This window comes from Miniopterus natalensis, chromosome X (genome assembly GCF_054644295.1).
Source record: "Miniopterus natalensis isolate mMinNat1 chromosome X, mMinNat1.hap1, whole genome shotgun sequence".
NCBI lineage: Eukaryota > Metazoa > Chordata > Mammalia > Chiroptera > Miniopteridae > Miniopterus > Miniopterus natalensis.
Genome location: NC_142103.1, coordinates 95,480,607 through 95,504,702, shown reverse-complemented (window position 1 = coordinate 95,504,702; position 24,096 = coordinate 95,480,607). Strand labels below are relative to the sequence as shown.

At 37.6% G+C, this 24,096-nt stretch overlaps 1 protein-coding gene and 1 long non-coding RNA gene across 5 annotated transcripts in view; one reads left to right on the top strand and one right to left on the bottom strand.

Moving 5' to 3' along the window:
- LOC148090631 (uncharacterized) overlaps positions 1-3,297 on the bottom strand; it is a 440,954-nt gene extending 437,657 nt beyond the window's left edge. Inside the window, exon 1 of the long non-coding RNA XR_015713686.1 lies at positions 3,273-3,297. This is a non-coding gene — a long non-coding RNA (uncharacterized LOC148090631). The remainder of the gene's footprint in view (positions 1-3,272) is intronic.
- A 458-nt stretch (positions 3,298-3,755) lies between these two features.
- Positions 3,756-24,096, top strand: part of CNKSR2 (connector enhancer of kinase suppressor of Ras 2) — a 236,875-nt gene continuing 216,534 nt past the window's right edge. For all 4 annotated transcript variants that reach the window (XM_087829499.1, XM_087829498.1, XM_087829497.1 and 1 more), the window contains exon 1: positions 3,756-4,155. In XM_087829499.1, coding sequence (XP_087685625.1) covers positions 4,092-4,155 — 64 coding nt within the window. In that variant the 5' untranslated portion in view covers positions 3,756-4,091. The remainder of the gene's footprint in view (positions 4,156-24,096) is intronic.

Sequence of the window (24,096 nt, the reverse complement as noted above, 5' to 3'; positions counted from 1 at the left end):
GAACTCTGCAAGACATTTTGTCTAAATGTTATATAATTAAAAAAACATTAAAATATATCTTTCATGGCAAGTCTGAGGTCTGATGCAGAGCAAGCTTCTTAGCAGAAGAAATAGGAAATGAAGATTAAGGCCCCTATAAAATAAACTACGTTGGAAAATGTGAAGGTTAGAGATATTCAGCTTGTAGCTTCAGGAGAAACATTCACAGTATGTACTCCTGTCTTTGGCCCCAAAGAGACAAAGGCTTAAAGGTCCTTCTTCCAGTGGAAGGCTCCTCCCTATCTGAGCCAATCCCTAAGAGTCAGATCCATTGAGCACCTAGATTCTAGTCAGAGGACCTTTGTAAATTCCATATCTGAAGTACTTAGACTCATTATGTATACTATAAAATCTTAATCAGAAATACTTTGGTCAAGAGACTTTAATTTTATATTGAAATCTAGAGGGAGAATAAAAAAGACAAAACTATAACAATTGAATTAAAAGATTATTTTAAGTGATTTATTTTTATATGGTTGCAAACAGCTCACAAGTTATAGGTCTCCAATTAATTTAATTAACTTAATATTTCTCCTCTGCTTCCAAAAACAATCCAAGTCATCTTCCAAAGAATCAGTTTGGCCTTTATATCTAGACTGTTGAAGTATGTGTGACATCATGTCATTTAGTATGTTATGTGTTGATGTGTATTTTATGATATGTATTTTTATATGTATTACAGTGTATTTTTATGATATGTATTTTGTGATAGTATTTTCTCCTAATCTTGGAAATTGTATTGTGTATTAAGAGAAGGCAAAACTAAGCTGCTGAAGTTTGCCTCTAATCACACTATACTACACTTACAAAAATGGGGCAATATGGGGCAAAATTAAGCTGCCAAAGTTTGTATATGATCACATTATACTACACTTACAAAAATGGGGCAAGACATTAACATTTTGAATAATAGGCAAAATAATATAAGAGCTAGTTTATTTGAAAAGTTATGGAAAGAAAAATGCAGGAAAGATTTAGCTGAGTCATTTGGAGTTGAGAATAAAAGTGTGAAAGCAATGATGATTTAATCCTTTCACATTTCTTCTCTCCAAATCAAGAATATTAGAGTGAAAACCCAGTTATGTTCTGAACAAACTAAAATAATTAATGCCAATTACACTGTCAAAACCAAAGACAAAATTTTTTAATGTTTTGCAAGGGAAACCTCAAGGAGAAGGGCTTACTACAAATACCTAAGGCCTTGTTGAATTCTATGATAGTATAACTCCACACCCACATTTTGGCTGGTATTTAGATCTTAGAATTTTTTATAGTTATCTCAGGTGACTAGATTAAATAAATTTCTTACTGTAACATAAATAGGAGGTGAACATGTACAACTTAATTCTGATGTAGAGTATTCCTCAAAATCATTTCTATGGGTTTTTCCCCCATCTTCCTTGGCACTGGTCTTTCCATGAAATACATCTTTCATTTTTACTGCATTCTGGTCTGTGGCATTTGTTCTGATTGATACTCCATTCATTATGCAAACAGCTCTCTTTAAACTTGCTCGCAGAATGATGAATAGTCTGGTTGCTTGTCATGCAAGCCCAGTCAGGATATGCAGTTTGGTGTTTCAGCCAAATTTGTTCACTTCCTACATTGCTGGTTAGGTACTGGTCAGGAACATTCCTAGCAACTCTCAGACTCCTTTGTAGTTAACTTCCTGATAAGACGCAATGGGCCTTCCCCTTCCAAAGTACTGTTCTTTTTGTGACACTGATACAACGCTTGTTAGTTTTAAAAGCTCATATTCTGGAATCACCTTAACTTGGTATTATAATTGTGTGTCATGACCCCAGACAAATTATTTAACCCCTTTAAGCCTTATTCATTAACTTATTCAACATTTATTGAACTATTTGTAATGGACTCTAGGGATAGGAACTGACTGTGATAACCAAGGTTTTCTCAACTGTAAAATGTGGCTAATGATAGAACTGTTTTTGCGGACATGTGTAAATGACTTAGCACAGTGCTCAATGTTCATTATTATTATTATCAGAACTGTTATTTTCATAAAATTACTTTTAACATCTCTCTATGACTGTAACGTCTGATTCGCAATGCATCCATCCCATTGTTTCTGAACACGGAACTACTCTAAAAGTTACTAATGCTGGAAATGATCTCCTCTAGAAATATTGATGCAACATTTGAGACTCAGTTGGAATGTAAGCACTCCAAAATACCTTCCATACGTGGTTAGCCCAAGAAATAATTTCAAATCACAACCATAATCTAGATTATGAAAGGTGCTAGGCCTGTATCCTCTGCACATAGGCTTGTCTGGATAATCTAAGTTTCTTTCCAAAGTTTCCCGGGTTATTACAAAAATAAACATGTCTACCGACAGACCATCTTAAGTTTTACTTGGTTTCTATCACTAGCTTGAAAACATCAAAATAGTTTACCGTGGTTTCAGTTCTCCGTATGGGGGTGAGGTGGGGTGGGGTGGGGGATGTCAGCTCCCGTCAGTTGAAAAAAGTGGCAGCTATTGCATCGCATGAGAAGATGGGTTACTACAGGAACAGGCAGACCTATCGACATTATTGAAATGGTTATATAAATAAAATGAGGGTTTTTTTAATGAGTTTCTGTTTATTGAACGGAGCTATTTACGAATGACAAAGAGAAAATATCTATGTGGTGGTAGAGAGTTTGCATCTGTACTTTCTAGGATTAATTACTTGTGGTTTAAAGTGAAGGCTCGTGAGGCGAACTGACTTTTACTCAGGGCTATAAAGTGGCCTGTGTAAGTGAAGTGCCTAAGTTTTGAAGGATCACTTTGTTTACAATTTGTTGCCACTCATTTTAAATCCCAGTGTTCCCCTTCAGTTCTTACGTGAGAATATCTGAAAACAAAAGGGTATCCTCTGAAGTAGGTACTGGGCACTCTCAGCTTTGGAGGACTTGGCCAAAAACCCCACACAGAGCCCTTCAGAAGGCACGTGGGCCCGACCTGTGGGTGCCGCCAGACCGCGCCAGCAGCTCCCGGCCGGCGCCCCGGCCCTCCTGCCTCGGCACCGCTGCGCTTTCGGCTGGGGAGCCCGGGCCAGGTCCCCGGCGTTCCGCGCCTCCGTCTCCGAAGGCGCGCGGGGCCCGGGAACCACCTCTGGAGCCCACTCAGCGGGGGGGGGGGGGGGGGGGGCGGCAGCGAGGAAAGCCGGGTTCCAGCTGCGACGGGCTCCGCTGTGTCCCCCACCCCTCGGCGGCGGGGCCGCAGGTACCTCCTCAGCAGCCTCAGCAACTGGTGGGCGGCCGTCCCGCCGCCGTCGCGTCGGCTTCGAGGCCCTCGGGGGGCGGGGCTCCGGCCACCAGCACCTGACTGACTGACCGCCGCGGGCTCAGGCTCGCGCCACCGCCGCCGCGCACGCGCTCCTCGCGCTCCTCTGTCCCGGGCCGGCTCGCGGGGCGGGAACAGAGGCTGCGAGCCGCCCGCACCTGCCTGACTGACAGGCGGACCCGGCTCTGGCCTCGTGCAGGCGCGCGCACGCGCACGCGCCGGGGGCGGGACCGCGGGGCCGAGCGGGCGGGGGGCTCGTGGCGCGCGCGTCCCGCACCCGAGGGCTGCAGAGAGATATTTTGGGTGGCAGGAGGCCCCTCGTCATTTCCGCCGGGCAGCTCTTCGTGCTGGGGCTTCACTCCCGCGCGCGAGGCGAGCGGGCAAGTTGGCTGCGGGCGTGCGGTGGCAGTGGCGGCGGCGGCGGCTCCTTCCCGGAGCATCGGACCCTCGGCGGTGCGGGCCATGAACTGAAGCCCGGAGGGACGGAGACCCGGACCGAGTGGCGGAGCAGCCGCAGCCTAGGCAGGGAGCAGGAGGCGCGGCGACCCCGGCGCGTTTTCCTCCCGGTCGCCGCTCCCAGCGCTGCTGCCCGCCGAGTGCTGAGACGCTGCAGCCTCGAGACCCTACACACAAAAGCCGCTTTCTCCGAGCTGCCCGCCCAGCGAGGCGGCGGCCGGCGACGGACCCCACCTGCAGGCAGCTCGGACGCTGAGTTCGTTTTGTGTCTGAGCTCCGCACCCCACGCGGGACCGACCCCGTGCCTATGGCTCTGATCATGGAACCGGTGAGCAAATGGTCTCCGAGTCAAGTAGTGGACTGGATGAAAGGTAATGACCGCTGTGCGGAGGGCGAGGTGGCCCTGGGGTGCGGGGTCCCGGCAGGCTGGAGGGAAGGGGCGCCCGCCACGGCAGAGCCGCCATCGGGGCATCCTCAGACGGATGCTGGTGCGCGGGGGGAGGGGGGACGACGGGGGTCCTCCGGGGCTGGTAGGGGCTTGGGATCTCGGTCTCCTATTGTCTCCAGCGGGTTGCTCCCCAGCTGGAGAGGGGCGCGGAGAGCGCGGGAGGATCGGAGGCTGCAAACCCGGCGGCGGAATCCCAGAGCAATAGCGGCGCATTTTGCCCGCTTTCCGCCTCCCCTGGACGCCCCCAGACCCGGAGGACGTGGCGACCCACGTCTCCTTAGGGAGGAGCCCCCAAGGGACCTGATCGGCTGGTCGCCCCTTCCCGAGCCCCTTTGTTCCCAGGAAACCTGACGCCCTCTCGGCAGCCGCCCCTGCCAGGTGCCCTTTCCAGCGCCAAGTCTCCGGGCAACTTTTAAGGCCACATAATGGGGTCAGGATGCGGCCGCTCCAGTTTGGATCGGGAAGCAAACCCTCTACCCCAGGTTGGGCTGAGGATGCTCGGAGGATGCTCTACTTTGGGGAGAGGAAAACGGGCTTCCCCCGGGACAGCATCGCGCTGGTGTCTGTGGGCTCCCTCCAGCGCATCACCCCGCGTCCTTTGCCTCCTCTGCTGGCCGGTCGAGGCTTTGGACTTCAGGGCTTTTTCTTGGGGGCTCGACGCCAGGTGAGAGGCGATGCGCATTCAAATTCCTCCTCATTTCTTCCATCTTGAAGGCTCTCCCCCCTTTTCTCCCTGGCAGTTTCTAAGAGCCGTACTTACAGACACTCGCCCTCCTAGTCGAAATCCTGGGCTTTTCTCTAGTCCCTGGGCTTTCCTGCCTCACTATCTCCCTCTGTTGTCTGAGTTAAGGGGCCTGTAGAGAACCCCCCCCCCCCCATGACTACTGCTCTCTCACCTCCCATTCCTTAAGATCCCTAAGGTTCTGGGAATGCTGACGGAATGAATGGGACTGAATAGGTGCTTCCTGGCCATACTGGAGAGAGGGTAGAGCTCTGCTCTTGGTTATTCCTAGGCACAGGCTCAAGGTAGGTTAGTCAGGGGCCAAAGGCTTATCATTTATGAAAAATGCGTGTTCGGGAAGGCAGGGGCCCCTTCTTAGGGCTTGCTTAGCAGGCACATTTTCCAAGGTCCAGGTGCTTTAGAACGAAAGGTGAGCTAATTGGAACTGATTGAGAACCGTAGGGAGAAACAATTTTTTCTCTTTCTTTTTCTGAACCTTTTGTGATTCTTGTGGATTTTCCTTTATCCAGTTGCTTCCCTTCTGTTCCCTTATATGCCCATTTCTTTCTCATTGACTTCATTTTCCTTTTCTAATATGTGGAAAGTGCTTTGTAACTGCAAAGCACACAACCACGAGAGTGTGTGTAATTAAATCGAATCCATTCTTTATCGACTGCACCCCTGTGCGTGGTGCATTGTGCTGAGGTGCTATGGGTGCCATGACTAAGACAAAGTCCTGCAGTGGCCCCTCTTTGCTGTTTCTTCTATTTTCATATTTGCTATTGAAATTCGGCTTTCCTAGATTCCCACCAGCTCCCCTCCCCCATTGTCAGATACGGGCAGACATCTGTCTCCTCTGTTTCTCGGCCATGGGCAAAAGAGCGAGGTACATGCAAGAAGCAGGGATGCCTCATTAAAACCCTTGCCTTGAATTTGCCTAAAAGGTTGCTTTAGTTTGCGTATATTACTGAAATTCTCAAAGCAAAGCTGCCTTGGCTCTAGGGAAGTCAGATTACCTTCAAGACTACCTCTCACGAATCCCCTGCTGCCCCTAGTGAGTGCTGCATACTCCATCTTCCTTCCCTCCCACCCTCCCAGTGCGTTCTTGCAGTTTCCCTGTCTACAGTTCAGGTCCACTGATCAGGTAGAACATATGATGCGCATACTCTGACACATATCTTTAGTGTCCCAGTGCACTAGTCCTTTCAAAACCTCTCCAGCCTAAAATGTAGCTGCTTTGAAGTTGGGCTAACATTGCTAGCTGCGGTTTTAAATGACTGTTACATTCAAGTCGAATAACTAATTTTCATACCTGTTGGTGACGCATTTTTGAGCTATTGGAAAAGATCAGTGAGGTTGCCAGGATGGAATTTGTGTATCCTTATACCCATTAGACTGGAAGAGAATAACTGATGTCATTATCTGCATATTTCAAGTCGAAACTGCTTACTGATGAGATTTCCATAATCTTTATTTCAATTTGATTTGAGATATCAGAAAATAAGATTTAAAAATAGTTGGATGAAACGAACATTTCCTCAACTTGTAACTTAGACTGTTACCTAATTAATTTTTCCCTTTCTACGCTTTTCCCAAAATAGATTTTACAAAACACATTTAAAAACTACTTTCACCCTTTCCTCAGATGCAGTAATGTTTAAAAGTCAACTCATTAGACTGTACTTTTGGAATAGCTAAACCTCATTTCATGTTGTATAACAGTGTTATTAAGGCAGTACCAAAGAATGAACAGGACTTTTGAACAACTGCAACATTGTGGGAGTTCCCCAAAGCATGCTCCTAATGTGACAGTTTCATCACCCTTAATATTTGAAACATATAGCATATGCTTTCAACTAGTCCCAATCATAAACAGTTATAACTCTATATAGTAAGGTACATGCTTTATGCTCTTTCTAAGATAGTCTTCTCTTTACTAAATAGAAAAGGAACCATTAGGCACATAAGAATAGTATGGCCACATATTTATACTTCCAGACAATTTATATAAATGATATAGAAACTCAGTAAGCAGAGAGGGAAATGAAGGGGGGGTGGGGGGGACAGGCTGACAAGATTCTTAAGCTTTAGTAGCATATTTTCAAGATTATTTGCGAAGGACCATTTATACACTGCAATTTATTTTGATCTGTTACTTTTTATTAAAATATATTTAAGGAAGATACAGATATTACATTTACATGTTAATTATTGGTAAAGACATAAGGAAATACTTGCATTTTTTGCTCACCCTCAGTTCCACTGTTTGTAAAATACAACACTCACTGAATTTTTTCTTGACCATGAAAATTTGATGTGACACACTGTCAGTGTTAGTTCCAGTAAATATATGAACTCTTCATGAATCAGTAAAATAAGCAGTTATATTCCAGATTATCCTGATGGTACTTCAGGCTATTCAAAAATATTTTATAGACCTTAGAAATGAATTTTATAAAAATATTTTTGAGAAAATCAAAATCATTTAGCATTGAAACCAACTTTTTTTCAATTGGAAATTGCATTCAGTTCTCTTGTACTTTTGACAAAATTTTAAAATGTAAACCTTTTTACAGTAAATGAAAGCAAAGCAGTTATTGGAAAAAGCTATAGGTAGAAAAGTAGGCCAGTAACTTTCTAATTTTTCCTCGGTCTATTAGCCTAAAATTCTTTCTGAGCTCCTGTATGTTCACTTGCAGGGCCTAGAAATACTTCATAATCTGCAGTTGTTTGAATCTACTTTTTTGCCCTCTGAAATGTAGCATAAAACCTCTGAACACTTTAGAGCTCTTATTATTGTTATTATTAATTTTCCTTATCCATGTCACACCCAGTAATTTCAGTTTTCTTCTCACACCTTTTCCAATTTTGAAACTCTTTCAAAATATCCACTTGACTCAGATAAAGTTATTTTCTGGAACCAGTTCCTTTCATGACATTTTCCCAGTGACCTTAATCCTTTTCTGGATCAAATAAAACGGAATATTTTTTCAGAGTCAACCAACAGGCCCCACTTTGCTCCTCTTCTCTGGTCTCTGTGACTTAGCTCCATCCATTCTTGTATTATTGTGGCTCCTAAAATAATCTGAATTTTAAAGATAGCCTCTTCTCAAACCATGCCACAATTAACCGCTCTGCTTTTTCCTGTTTACTATAAACCATTTTCTTTAAGAAGCATTCACTGACTTGTAATTTCTGTCCTGATGACTCAGCCGTCTTGAGGATAGAAAATGAAATACAAAAAGAAAAAGAAAATGAAATACATTATTTTAGGTATAAAAAACAAATAAAACCACCATTTTGCATATAACCCTGCAAACGAGAAAAATGCAGTTATGAAATGAGGTCTGTTTTGTATAAAGGTTAAATGCTGTAAAGGAGAATGTATGTGATAAGGTAATTTTGACAGGTACAATGCTTTTTAGTATTCCCCCCCCCCATAGGACCCAGAGCTGAGGCTGACATATATCTTAATTAGATGAAGGAAAATGTCAAAATTTTGAGTTAAACATTCTTGAGAGATCAGAAATAATTCTGACAGGAACTTGAGAAGTATATACCGCAAGGAAAAAAAGTGTAATCAAATTGGTCCTATCACTTCCTTTGGAAAAATTATTTTTATTCTCAATTGCAATGTGACTAGATAGTCACCAACAATCGCCTACTTTGGACTTGACATTTTTGGAATGGAAATTCTTGTCATTTTACACAAAGACAAAATTTACCTTTTCGATATGTAAAGTTTAGTTCACAAGAAACATCGTTTTATTTACAGTGTTATGAACATTTACTCTTTAAGTTAATATTCATGATTAATGGAGATTAGGAAAAAATAGTACATTGCTGTGTATGTATTCTGGTTCTTATATATTATGTACTCTGTACTTCTTTATGGAAGTACTTTAATGGATTGCTTTAAATAAATTATTCCCTGCCTGGGGAAATTAGTCTCTGTAAGGGAGGGCAGTGACATTGACAAACCTACGCCAAGAGAGAGACAGGTACCAACTACTACATTTGGTAAATTTTAAAGTTTCATGTGTATACAAGCACCAGTGGAAAGTGAAGATGATGATTTTAGTACGTCAGGAAGGAATCCATGGGGAAGGTGGGGTTTTGGCAACTGTTTAAGCAATTTAATTGAGGCATATTTTAAGAGGAGTGTATACTAAATGTAGAGGCTTAGCAAGAAACTCTAGCATTGTGATGGGGTGATTAACCACAGGGGTTGTGTCTAGGTTTGTTTGGTTGAAGGAGTGAGGTGGGCAGTAGAGGGAAAGTGAGGGAGGAACCATGAGTAGGTGGCACAAAAGTACAAGAACAAATCTGCATTTCACAAAGACAATAAAACTCTCATCATGTCCTGAGTTTAAATAAATACCACATTATAAAACTTTGGCTGCCAAAAATAAGCCCACAAAGAATGTGTATTGAATTGGTACAGCTGTTTCAAATCTGTTTCTCAGGAATAATTTGGAAATAATGTTAAAATGAGTTTTTTGAAGATTAATTACATCATTAACATTATGTTGTTGGATATTTAGAATTTTACTGATCCAAATTTGTATATGAAGAAAGAATATAGGCTTTTAAATATTAATGCTGTTCTTAAACCAAATGATAAATTATAATTTTTATTTACAGAACACTGACCTCAAATTAGGACTTAATTTGTTCTTAATGACACTTTTAGTTTTCTGTGTGACTTCCCTATATAGCACCTCGCACATAAGGCTTATTGTGAAAGGCGAAGGGTTAGCTTCTAGAAAGAGTTCTAGAAGGATGGATCATCTGGATAATTTATAAGGGGAGGGGGAAGGGAGGGTAACTAATTTGAAGAAATATAGTCTAAACCTTTTTATTTTTTATGATTTTGTCATGGTTGAGTGTCTGGCTAAAGAACAGCAAATGTAGTGTTCAATATGGGATTGTGGTGTTGAACAACAGTGACTGAATTCACATTATTCATACATACCGTAGGCCCGTGCTCCTTAAAATAGTACATTTCTATGGTTGTGGAAGCCAAAACATCAAAAGAAGCCAGAGTTGATTTTTGCTAAGTATTTTAAAACATTATTTTTATATTAAGTCAAACAGAGGTATTATATTCATGTCATAGAAAGCAAAACTGGCATGATTTAAAAGATGAGACCAGAGGCTTAACAGGAATTTTAGGCTTGCAGCAGGCTGCTTAAAGCTACACTTCCCAGACCTCCCAAGGTTATGAGTCCCTTCAGGATTATGGATATATCAGTGGAAAAGTTTGAGAAGTGGTGGTTGGGTTTAGAAAAGGTAAACTTAATTAACTCTGCTTCCTCTTTTTCTCCTATTGCAAGTGGCAAAACGTCTTTTCAGCCAAGGTCATGATAATTACAGCCTTTTACTTTTGTTTGCTTGTTTTTTAAAATTCATAAACCTGTAGTCAGGATGAACTTCTCGGGAATGATTCTCATCTGATCCTGTTCTTTCACTTCTCACCCCCATTAGCTTAAAAAAGATTGAATGGCTTCTCACTGTTTTCAGGGTAAAGATCAAAGTCCTTAAAATGGCCGATAAGACCCTTGAAGGTTTAGCTATTGCCTGTGAGGTAAGCTTCACTGGCCTTCTTTCCGTTTGCCCAGCACTAGGCCTTTGCACTTAATATGTTCTCTCTTACCTTTGTTCTTTACCCAGTTAAATCTGACCCATCCTTCAGATCTCACACCTCCCCTCCACTGCCTCAGAAAAGCCTTCCGATTCCCTAAGTCACATCATATCCTCAAGTTATATGTTCTCTTGGTGCTGTGTTTATCCTGTTGGCCAGTTTTATTTTTACATTAATTTGTATTGTTATTTGATGAAGGCAGAGGCCACACCATTTTTTGCATAACAAGGCAAAAGAAAGTATATGGTGAAAAGTAGTCAATTAGGAAATATTTTTTGAGTGAAGGAATAAATAAATTTATCCACAGATTTCTTGTCTGTCAGCAAATCTGATTCCTAAATGATCATGCATGTAAAGTCTCTTATAATGCTCTAACGGATACTTCAGTGCCAAGTTGTATATTGTGTGCCAGAATACAGTGGAAGTAGGGTTGTTTTATCCATATTTCATTGTTGTGTTACTCTAACCAATTCAGTCATCTAAATCATGGTTTAGATTCATTTTGTTAAGAAATATTAGTAATATCAATGAATTCATAACACTTCTGTGTTTATGCTATCAGTATGCTGTAAATACTATTTGCTATCATTTAGTAGTCCAACACAACGGGCAAACATTACTTTAAAAAATGAAAACATATTCCTTTTCTTAAGCACTTTCTTTCAGACAAATTTTTTAATTGTTTCTTCATTTTGGTATTTCTAAAAGAACTCTAAGGACATATATGCATAACCCATAAACACAGACAACAGTGAGGTGATGGGGTGAGGGAAGGGGGTGGGGGCTGGGTGGAGGTGGGCAAAGTGGGGGGAGATGGGGACATCTGTGATAGTGTGAACAATAAAAATAAAGTTAAAAAATTAAAAATCAATGATACTAAATAAATAACCTTAAAAATTAAAAAAGTAAAATAACTCTAAAAAATAAATAAAATAACTATATATATTGGAACACATGGTAGATTGAAATTGATAAAATACCTTAAGTTGTCCTTAAACTTTTGTAAAAGTTTAAAAAAAGCTCATATAAGAAATTAAAATGTATTTTTCTCTTGTGAGAAGAAAATACCCTTTATTTTTTAACTTGGAGGATAAATGGAAAAATAGCCCTTTAACTTAAAGAGAACTATTATCTTATATTTAATGTTGACTTTACATTTTTATTAATAGGAATAAAAATAAGATATTTAAAGATGTATCTTAAATCAGTATTTCTTATATAATTTTCCATCTCTCCCTCTGATTTTGAAAAATAAATTTTAATTTTTAAATATAAATTAATTTGGACTAATTTTTTACGGGCTCTTGGCAAGAACCTGTGTAGAGAGTTAGTGTAAAGCATTAAGTTGTTGAATACAGGTGCCTCGTGCAGACTTAGTGAATTACATGCTTCTGGATAGTCAGTAGTAGGCAAGTTATAGATATTTTTCTAATAAATCATTCTAATAAAGAATGCTTAGAATATAAACTACAATAAGTGAAATTTTTAAGACCTTAACATAAGTATGCCAGTTTGTTAACTCTTAATAAAACAATACCTCCAGGCTTAAATATTCTAGCTAGTACTGAAAAACAGTGGATTGCAATTGTACCCGGATTTGAATTACAAATAACTATTAAACATGATAGAAATTTTTGGGCTTTAAAAATGTATTTAGTTTCTTGTTCAACTAAATTACAATTATTAATTCCAGTGGAAGTGTTTATTACCTTAATCTTACTCTTAAAATAACTGCTCTTTCAGTTTTCTGTGTTCATCTGTTGGATATTTTGTCACAACAAAATTGTTTTAAGAACCAAAATTTATTAAATAAACCAAACTCACGATAGCATTAATGTATTATAATTTGCCATGATGGAAACATTATGAAACTAATATCAACTATAACACACTTGCCTGTTTTATATTTACTTGACATTAATGTTCTTGAAAATTAGTCTTACTAGATGGGTTGGATAGTCTTCTGATAACATGATAGATAAGAAGAAACCACATTGTTAGTTGCTTTTAAAGTATTGCCCAATATTTTTTTGTTTGTTTGAACTTTTGGTTTTGTTTCAGCCACATCTGCTATTTTTAAAATGGGCTTGCAACATGTTTTCTCAAGTAATACCTACCAAAAAAAATTAGTGGAAGTCTGGCTTAGATCCTGGATTTTACTTTTTTCAATTTGTTTACCAAAGATTATGAAAGATTCTAATTTCTAGCAAGTTGTGAGGCTTATAATGTAACTTATTAATAAAAACCTTTTAAAAATACTTGCCTTAATTAATTATGCTGAAGGATTAATTTCAACAACATTAGCTGAATTCTTGTTATAATTTTGGTATGTTTTATATGTGTATATGGGAGTTTATTTTTTCCCTGCTGAGTAGAAAATTCATATTTTAATTTTGTGAAATGTATTTATATTTGGCTTTCAAAACAAGCTACTGGGCTATTAAAAACATAAAAAGTGTTGTAGAGTTTTTACTAATGGTGCTTAAAACACACAGTTAGTTGCTCGATGGAGCCTATGTGCAGACCAAGTTCAGTGTGGTTTAGAGCCAATATGGATGGCAGGGGTAGATGCTCTTTCCCCATTTTTCTCTGTATGGTGCCATGGTGTGAGTTTTGTGGCAATCTCTGTTGGCATCAGTGTTGCATTAAATCAGTGACAGGAGGTTTCCTGATGTAGAAGGCTGTCAGACAATAGGCTTTCAGTTTGATATTGAATTGTCACACACACAGAGAAGCTAGTTCTATGGAATATTTAAGGCTAGATAATATTTTTCTTTCTAGTGTATCTCTAGACGTAATACTGTAAGTATATTTATGCTAAAAACAGATTAATTCAGACTCTGTTTATTTGAGATTTGTAATAATTTCATTAGGCTTCAATTGAAGTTTAATCTTTAAATATGTGAAGGAAGGGTTTGCTGATCAGTCTAATAATTCAAACAAGATTGGAAAGAAGTGATTTGACCCAGAAGTACTGTACTTTTCCAGGAGCCATTACCATGCTGTAAATATGCTAGCTAGAAATGAGTTGAATTTTTTAGTTAGAATTTCTGCACACTTAGAATCATGATTTTTGATTTTTGGAATATTTTTGCACACATTCTGTGGTACAGCTTGGTTCTTCCCCTCATTCACACAAGTTGGAAAGGTTTCATTCACTTCACATCTATTATTATTAATCCTTAGAAGTGGGATAAGGGACAGTTATTAACAGCTTTTTACAGGTAAGGTACAGAGAAGTTAAGCAGCTCAACAGAGATTGTACAGCTGTTCAGTGATGAAATTAGGTGGGGCATCAACTTTTTTCCCCCCTCAACTGGATTGAACTTATACTTTCATGGATGAAGGACACAGTTCAGAATTGTACATAATTATCTTCAAACATGACTTTTTAAAAAATTCCTGAATTTTCTGCCCTTTAAAAATTGGCATCATATAGAACATGGTAAAGAACACTGGAATCAGATGCCTGGGTTAGTTATATCCAGGTTCCATTACTCCCTAGCTGTGTGACCTTAGCAAGGGAGAGTCTAAGTAACGTGCCTGGTTTTCTTATTTTTGTGCAATAAGGGTGGTAATATTATCTACCTCATAGGATTGTGGTATGCTTAAAACGATGCCTGGTACATAGTAAGTAAATGATAAATGTCAGCTTTTTATTTTAATTTAGAAAGAGGTTGGTTGCATTCTGTTGGCAAACTTCAGAGGCAGAACTCATAATACATAATATTTATTGCCTGCTTACTACGTACCATGTACTGTGCTACGTGCTTTCCCTGCATCATTTTATGCCTATCCTAATCCTGAAAGGTTGGAATTAACCCTATTTTACAGATGAAGAAGATTTTGCTTAGAAACATTGAATGACTTGTTCTACATACCCAAGTATTTATTGAGCAGGGGTTCAATAAATATTTTGAAGAATAAATACATAGTAAGTGGAAGAAACAGAATTTGAAAAATTTCTAACTGGTTCCAGTATATATATTTCCACCTTGCCTTTTTCACCAGAGGTGGATGTGACATGAGAGGAATCCTGGGAATACTTTCAAAGATGTGGATGGCCTCTCCATCAGACCCACCTTTTCTGGTATGTGCTAAGGTGGGCTATGGTTCTTGGGTCCTTTGGGTCTCTAGAGGGGTGTGTGTGTATGGTGAGGTGTTTCTACTCAGAATTGGGCTTTAGCCAGTGACAAAGATGCCACATAGCACAGTAGTCTTGGTGATATCTTTCTTATTTTGATGTTAACCCCAGGAGTTTAATGCTCTCCTCGGCTTAGTCCAGATTTAGACAAAAGATCTACTTCAGACCATTGCCACTACAACACAAGGCTGAGATGTTTGATTCTAAAAGGATTGTCAATAAAAGTATATGATGCCTGGCCCAGCCGGCGTGGCTCAGCGGTTGAGCATCAACCTAGGATCCAGGAGATCGCAGTTTGATTCCCAGTCAGGGCACATGCCCCAGTTGCGGGCTCGATCCCTAGTAAGGGGCGTGCAGGAGGCAGCCGATCAATGACTCTCTCTCATCATTGATGTTTCTGCCTCTCTTTCTCCCTCTCCCTTCCTCTCTCTGAAATCATTAAAGACATACTTTTTTAAAAGTACATGCCCGACTGGGCGTAGCTCAGCAGTTGACTGTCGACCTAGGACCCAGGCAGTCGGGGTTCAATTCCTGGTCAGGGCACATGCCCTGGTGGCGGGCTAGGCAGCTGATCAGTGACTCTCTCATCATTGATGTTTCTCCCTCTTTCTCTCCCTCTCCTTTCCTCTCTCTGAAATCAATAAAGATATATTTTTTAAAAAGTATTAAAAAAAGTACATGATGCCTGATAATAGATGTCCATAAACAGCGAACATTTTAGTAGAAATAATATTCTGTTATATTCTTTTGTTCATATTTACCTAGCAATTAGTACCACTATCTGCATTTCATCAGTGTTTCTTTGAATAGCAGACTTTATTCAGTGCATTCCTATAGCTTTGAAACCCTTACCTGCCTACTAAATGGTAATTGTTTTCCAAAATTGTTTTGTTTTGTTTTGTTTTGTTTTGTTTTGTTTGGAAACACTTTCATCATAGACCAGTAGCATAGTGAATCACAAAGGGAACTTAAGTGTTAGAGAAAATTTAATCATAATCAGTCAAAAAACTTGTGAAATCATTGCAAAATATGGAATGGTCAAATCGAGCTAGAGATATTTGATCACTTGAGTACCTGTAAAATGGTAATGATAGGTATAATTCCATCTACATTATACATATTTAAAATGATACACATGGTTTTACCTGTGTATCTAAAATATATATGCTCTAGCCTATATTTAGGAACTTATAGTTGGATTCGTTCAGAGTAAAAACACAAGTATTATATTTTCTATTTCTCCTTGTTTTCCTTCAATAGAATTGAGGTGAGTTTGCTTTAGACTGGTGCTTTTAAAAATATTTGAAAACAACTTAAATTGTTCTTTGTTTGTGGAGAGAATGATTTGAAGTCTCCCTTTGCAGGAAACCTACCACAATACTCAGGACCGTAGACATTAAAAAACAACTTTGAACTGTCGTAATTATCAACTATTTTGAAGTGGCCTTAGAATTGTCCATTTGATTATATAAAGCATTCATTATCTTTTAAATCCATATGAGTTAAAATTAATTTTGTTTGGAAATATTTTTGAGAATTTTATTAGTTTTCTTGAAATAATTGTTAACATCCTATGTTAATAAATGCTCTGGTAGGAGATAGACTTTTAAATAGGGTAAGCCGTAAATCTCCATCAGTGTTCATTTTTAGATGTGTGATTTAATGTGTAAAGGAAATAGTTTCTAATTTTGAGGTTTTTTTTTTCAAATGAGGCTGCTTTACCAGCTTCTTCTTATACTTGTGACAAACACACACAGAGAAAATAAACACAGCAGAATAATATCTTGGGATCTAGTAACATTTTTCTCCCTACCAAAACACCAGTAATGAGATCACAAAAATTTAAGGCTTATGTCTAAAATAATAAATACTTTAAAGGTTCGACATCACACATTCACCCCTACAACACTATTATCACACCAAAATTCATTCCTTAATATCCTTAGGTATCTAATTGTTCAAATTTCTAGTTTCATGTGTCATAAACATTTTTACAGGTTTTTTCCTCTAAAATTGGGATTCAAATAAAGTCTACACATTGTAGTCTACCTGATTCTTTATTCCCTACATTGATCCTTGGGGACCCAGTACCCCCTTTATATAACAGACGTTATGTAATGTCCCCTGAAATAAAATAGATAATATAACCTATCTACTCACATAATTTTTAAAAATTCCCTGTAATGCCCTTACTGTAACAAGAAGGGAAATAATTTATAAGTAGGTTTCTATATGTAGGTGCTCAATATGACTATACCAGAAGATACAAGTTGCTATTTTTGCCTTTTTATAATGAGAATGTCTGGATTTAAGAAAAGCAGTATATTCTGAAGTCATTCCATATAAGTACAAGAAAATGGAAGAGTAGATGAACTAAGAGACGCTGGAATAAAAATGAGTGTTAGAAGTAGTACAGGCTAGACTAATTTGATATGTCATCCTAATAATTCCTCTTGAGGAATTATTAAAAGTCATGTGGGAAGGAACCACACCTTTTTGGAGAAATGGCAGATTCTAGGACTGGAGAGGGATTGTTTAAGATGAGGCTGGAACATCTTGTAGTGCAAGAAAGTAAGGAGGTGCTCAAAGAGGGCAAGTTAAAGACGGGAGGATTATGAAAGAGCTCTTGAAGGCTAAAGCTGGAACAATTTGGGCAACAAAAGTGGTATTTGGTTATAACTCAGTGTATAAAATAAACATCCATGATTCCATACTGATATAAATAAATGTCTAAATAAGTAAATACATGAGGGAAAAGAGAAAAATCTCCCATACAGAGAATTCCAAATAATTTATGTAGATACTCTCCTCTCTAGGAGTTGGCACTTAACTCCCCACCCCTTGATTATGGGCTACACTTAGAGACATGTTTCCAAGGAGTAGAGTGTGGAAAGGGGAAAGAGCTTTATAATGGAGAAACCAGTGAACACTACATGTGGACAGGTGATCAGAGTTTGCATTATCAGTGAAAAGGCATGTTGATAGCATGTACCCTTAATATGAAGTGATGAGAATGGCACTTTACCTGGGTGATCTTCCGTCCCAAAACCCATGACTGTACTCTAAGCACGAGAAAAACATTAGGCAAATGCAAATTTAAGGATATTTTACAAAATATTTGACCAATACTCCTCCAAACTGTCAACTTCATCAAAAACAAGGAAGCTATGAGAAAAATCACAGCTGATGTTCTGAATAGGATCCTGGGACTGAAAAATCACATTAGAGGGAAGAAAATACAACTAGTGAAATCGAAATGTTTAGTTAATAGCAATATACCAGTGTTGGTGTCTTATTTGTGACAAATCTATCATATATTATGAGCTATAAGTAATAGAATGTGGATGAGAGATATACAGGAACTCTGTACTATTCTTGAAACTTTTTTGTAGATCTAAAGCTATTCTGAAATAAAACATTTATTTAAATTTTTAAAAAATTAGTTTATTTCAAATTTGCTAATTCCCAAAATAAGCAATATCTCATATGTGAAATAGCTTTGTTTTGCCTCTCTGTGTTAATAATAACGTATTTTCAAATACAAACAAAAAAGTCACTTGGGATACAGACAGTTCTTCAGTGTGGATCTGTTGCATCTATTGATCTAGCAATCATTCGGTAACCCCAAACTCATTACAGATATCACAATGCTCCCAGGAGCAACATTGGCAATGTCCTGACATCAAGAACCCTTCTGCTTTACCTCTCCTGTGTAAACCTCATGCTTTTCCACCTGTGGGGAAAAACACACAGAAGTTTCCTTGAATGAATGGTATGCCTGGTTTCCCTTCTACTGAAATTGAACTTTTATTTGCTAATCAGGAAATGTGTTTAAGAAAAGGAAACAATGTTCATGGGATAGGGTGGAGACCACCAAACCTTAAGTCCATCTCCTCATTTTACCTCCTTGCTAACAGATTTGCAGTTAAACTCTTAGACAGAAGAGTGTGCTGTTCTAAGCGTTGTTAACCAAGCCTGATTCCCAACACTCCTTCTAATTGTAGTTTCTGTTTCCTGCAGACACTGTGTCAGAATGTTAAACAAGGCGTGAAAATGAGCAAATAAATGTTAGGTTTTATAATAATTGATATTCAGCTGAGTATATAAATGTATTTAGGGCAGATATTTGCCTAGGGTAGATATGCTGAAATTGAATATAACTAAGTGACCTTTTCTCATTGTTTTTCTGCAAGAAAGTAAACATTTTTACTTTCGTCATTAAATGCACCTTATTTTCATTGTATTATGGGGTCATGTAGTGTGTTTAATAGCTGAGTTTGGATATGAGGGTGGTTATAACTAAAGGCCTCCTTTGGCCATATCTCCAATAAATTATATTAGATTTTAAAACAGGGCTACTTTAATACTTGCACTTTATTCCTGTATCTTTTTTTGGTTAAGATCTTCCATATTTTCTAGTTCATTGCTATGAAACTTCTAAAAGGAACAATATGTAATAATAAGTAGATAAAACTGTGACTAGGAATTTAATGCATTAACCTGATACTTTTTTCTTGCCACAATAAATTGAACTGTTATAATTATCACAATTTCAACTTGATTCTTTGTTATTAATCTACCTAAGTAAAAGTGTGAAGTTCTGCTGATATTTATGTGAATGTCTTAGAACTGTCTCCCTGGCTTGCTGCTAAATGTCTTTTTGTTTTCCCGATGCTAAGCTCTGTGAGTACCAGCGTAGATGTGCATTAATGTGTTCTTTGTGAAATGCTTCTGCTTTTTGTACAAAGTATTTCTTAAGCTATGCTCACAGGAATGAAGTAGAGTTTGTTTCAGTTGTCTGTTTTGTTTTAGTTAGGTAAGAATGCTTTGCATTTAAAGAAATCTTCAAAAAACAACCTGTGGAGATTGTACATTAAATATCAAGGATTTGAAACTGTCTTTGAGTATGGGAGTGGAAAGGATGGTTTGACTTTCCAAGATTCTCCAGTATCTATCCTGGAATAGAATCTGTCCCAGGATAGGTGGGCAATATTTAGATTGAAGTTCTTTTTACAACTTTCCAAGGATACTTTCTTAAAAAAATTATAAAGATTTAGGATGACTAGCTATTGCGATAATACAGAGATTCTTCTAATAATTAAAAACATAATGTCAAAAAAACATAATGTCAGAAGCAAATTGTGTGATTTGCATTACTTATGAAATGCGGATGGCAAGAAGTAGACTTGGAAGCTTCTTCGGAATGCAGATGGACACGAGTTCTTCAGTGAAGTTAATTAAGGATAATCATTGTATAGTAACCATTATTTTGTAAGCTGCCATGAATTTAGCATTTTACTTTCCCAAGTGAAAATGCCAGATGATGCCTTTCAAGGCTGCTGAGAACATCTTTATCCCCTGTAGCCATGCCAAAAGACTCACTTCTTATCCTATCCCTCTCTTCTTCCATCTCTACATTTCATACAGATGAATGAAAAAAAATTAAAGCGACATCTATCTTGTAGGAAGCACTCTATGTAGAAGACAATACAAATTATCTGTAGGATTGAGTTGGAATTAGAAGTCTCTCTAGTTGTGGTCCCACCTCACTTCTGTCTTGTATTTTCTATGTGTTTAACTCATCTCTTCAATCCTCAGTTTCTTTGTCTAAAAATGGGGATTAGGAAAGTGTGCTTTATGGGGAATTCTGAAGAATAATTAGTCAAGATGCTTTCTAGGTAGAGATGGAGTAACATTTTGACACTGGCAAAATAATTGTTTATTAATTGCTGAACAGGATTTTTAAATTATCTCTATGGAAAAGGATTTTTTAAGGATTCCAATTTAGAAATAAATTACTGGATATAACCCACATAAGTTTGCCTTAAGATATGGTGTACAAAGAAGATTATACTGATTTAAAAAGATATATGGAGTATAAATTTTAGGAGGCTGGCTCTCTTGTGAGAACTCTTTCCCTCTTACTAGTTTCTGTCTTCTGTGTACCTACTTCTCTAACAGCTTTATTGGAACATTTCTCTTCAGGCCATTTTTTTATTTTTTTATTCCAAGGATCTCTTAAGTAATTCTCCCTAATTATTAGAATGATATCTCTCTCTCTCTTCCTTCAGGGAACTCAATACAAAGGTCATAAGGCATTGCTATTGATGGCTCTGCCATCCTCAAGTCTGACACAGATAAACACATCTTAGTAGTAGACCCTGCATATCATGATTCCTTGTACCTCTCAGCATTATTTTACCTAAAGGTTTATGATCATTGAAATTTCATTTCTCAGTCTTTGTCAGAAGATTAGAATATAAGAGTTTTATCATAAAAACCATGTACACAGTGATCAAAATTATTAAACACTTGAATCTGCAGTGAAAATGACAGGTACTTATAAGCACTAGAGCTTCATTTAAGTGATAAGAATGTATTGACTTTTCATAGGAGAAACAGTCAATTGTAAGAAACAAGCGAACCAATTCATTCAAGCTTGGATCACTGAAAACAAGAGAAACCACTGGCAAAACAATGCCTTTTCTCATTCATGTGTCACAAGTGGTATTTGGATTGAGGACAATTGAGAAGCATTAAGCCTACAAATTAGTTCTCATCTTGTGTAGAATGTTATATGGAATGGGTGTTGGAAAGTGTACTTTCCCAAAGCTACTATGCTGGCTTTTTTTTTTTAATTACCAGAAGTTGTGCTTTTCCTGTTAGGTTTCACATTTTGACCTACATTCGTGTTTTCCTTGGAAAAATGTGCTATCTGTCCAACATTGGTGCACTTGTGTAAATGATGTCAACACATAAAATTTGGTAGAAGAATTTTTAAAATATAAAAATTAAGAGCCTTGTTTTAATCATTATAACAATGTGACAATGTTGATTTTAAAGCTTTTGAGAAATATCTTTCACCATGATTTTGTTGCCACTGCTACTTCCTCCATCTTTTGATACTGATATGTTTCTAAATGACGGGACAACAACGTGCCAGATTTTATTCTTATATTCAAACTTTGGATTTTGTTTGGGGGGGGGGGCGGGATTGGCCCTGAGCCATTTATAACTCTTTTTTTTTTAAACCATGTAAATTTTACACTAAATGAATGCCAAAAATTAAATTAAATTTAAAAATGAAAGAAAAAAATTGACATCAGGCAGCTGAGACAGCTTTTCTCCCATCAGAGTTACCTAGGGTAAATAATTTGGATTTCTGCATTCCTTTGCTATAAAAGAAAGTCTGGAGGTATGTTCTCTTTTAAAACTCTAAGATTCTTTGATTGTAATTTTTTTCATTGATTCTCTTATTTGGTTTAGAAGCAATGAATGATGGCCATTCTTGATTTTCTAATTTATATTTACTTTAGTGACCCCTAGTGACAGTTGGACCCTCTGAATTTTTAGAAGGTTTAATTTTATTCTTTGGGTGTTGAACTCACAATACAATATACAGATGATATATTATAGAAGTGTACACTTGAAACCTGCATAATGGAACCCCATTAAATTGAATAAAAATATTTTTCAAAAGAAATAAAATATATTTCTTTTATAACTTAAAAAATAAAATAAAGTCTTTGTAATGTAATAGTTCCATAATTAACTTCTGGATATGGGCAAATGTATTATGGATGTAGTACAAGTATGTCACTTAAATTCTTAGAAATATTTACAGCTATTTTTTATTTTAATTATACTTGATAGGCAAATTTGAAACACAAATACAGTTTTTTGTGTGCATTAATGTCACACATTAGTTAAAGCAGTTGGTAACATTTCTTTTATAAAAAGAACATGATTAGTTGCTCTACACACTGACACTCTTGTTCTCTGTGAAATTAATTGATAGAAAGTTAAAATCAGAAATAACTTTTAGAATTCTCTTGGTTCCATGCCATCATATTACCTGAAAGTAACTGAGCTCAAAGAGGTTAAAGGGCCCTGCCAGGCGTGGCTCAGTGGTTGAGCGTCGACCTAGGATCCAGGCGATCGGGGTTCGATTCCCAGTCAGGGCACATGCCCGGGTTGCGGGCTCGATCAATGACTCTCTCATCATTGATGTTTCTATCTCTCTCTCCCTCTCCTTTTCTCTCTCTGAAATCAATAAAGATATATTAAAAAAAAAAAAAGAGGTTAAAGGACTAAATTTATGTGTCTTTCTAGTATCAAAATTAGTATGACAAAGAACCCAATATATGAAAGCTCAGAAACAATATATTGCATAGATCTTTTCATTGTTTTAAGGACATCTCTGTTAGGAACAGAAAAGAATAAGTTCTTTTGATCACTAGAGTCAAAGCCAGAGCAGGTCTTGATTAGCACATGCAGTAAGTCTACTTTGTAGAATAATCCCCTCATTAAGAATGTTTGGTTTAGATTTTTTTTTTTATCATAATCAAATGTAAGATTCCAAGAGTGCCAAACTACATTTATAGGGAGTTAAAATTCTATTAACTGCCAGAAAAACTTCTGATGGTCTTCTGATCTCTGTGTGCTCTGACTCAGTGATTTAAATCTCATTTTTGAAGGCTTTGTAGATTGTTAGTGTAGTCCAATGCAACAGGATTAAACCCCAGTTCAAACACACAGTAGATTTTGTGGTCCATTTAGAGCTGAATAAGTGGTTTGCTATGCTGAATAATCTATTGCAATTCACTTAGTTTAATAATTTGCCATTTTAATTACAGACAATATACATATATCTAAAACTCTAAATGTGGAATAATTTTTGACCCTATATTCTTTAACTTTCTGTATTACTGTATTTAAATAACCTCATTCATACTACTGGAATTAATACAAGGATGCACAAAAGTAGGTTTATAGTTTGTATGGATATAATACAAATAAGTAATACAATGATTAATAAATAAAGAATAATACAAGAATAAACTGTGATGTGCATACTCAAAACTCTAAACCTACTTTTGCCCACCCCTGTATATTATAAGAAATTGGTCCCTACTAAATACAAATAGCTGTCTTTGATACATCAAAAAAGTGTGTTTCGAAGGTCAAGGCCAATGAATTCTTTTAAAATTTTTTCATAGAGCTTATTTACTGTGGTGTCCTCCATCACATTAAAAAAAAAAAGTTCTCGAAGTAGATATTGCATCATTTGTATGGTTCCCATTCATTTCTCTTTCCAGCATTCCTATGTCTCCATGTTAGTTACAGCCTCGACAGTTGGAATCTCTGATTTGAAAGAATTATTTGCTTAAAATTTAGAGTAACTACAGCAGTGTGACATCTGCATTTATTAGTGGTTTAATAAGGTAAGTAAATTACATAACCATAGTGATATTTCAGGTAATTATTATTTTTTTGAATATATGGATGTCAAATAGGGAGAAGTGGCTACATAAATAAAAGTATTTAACAAAATGGAAATGAACATATTATGGGG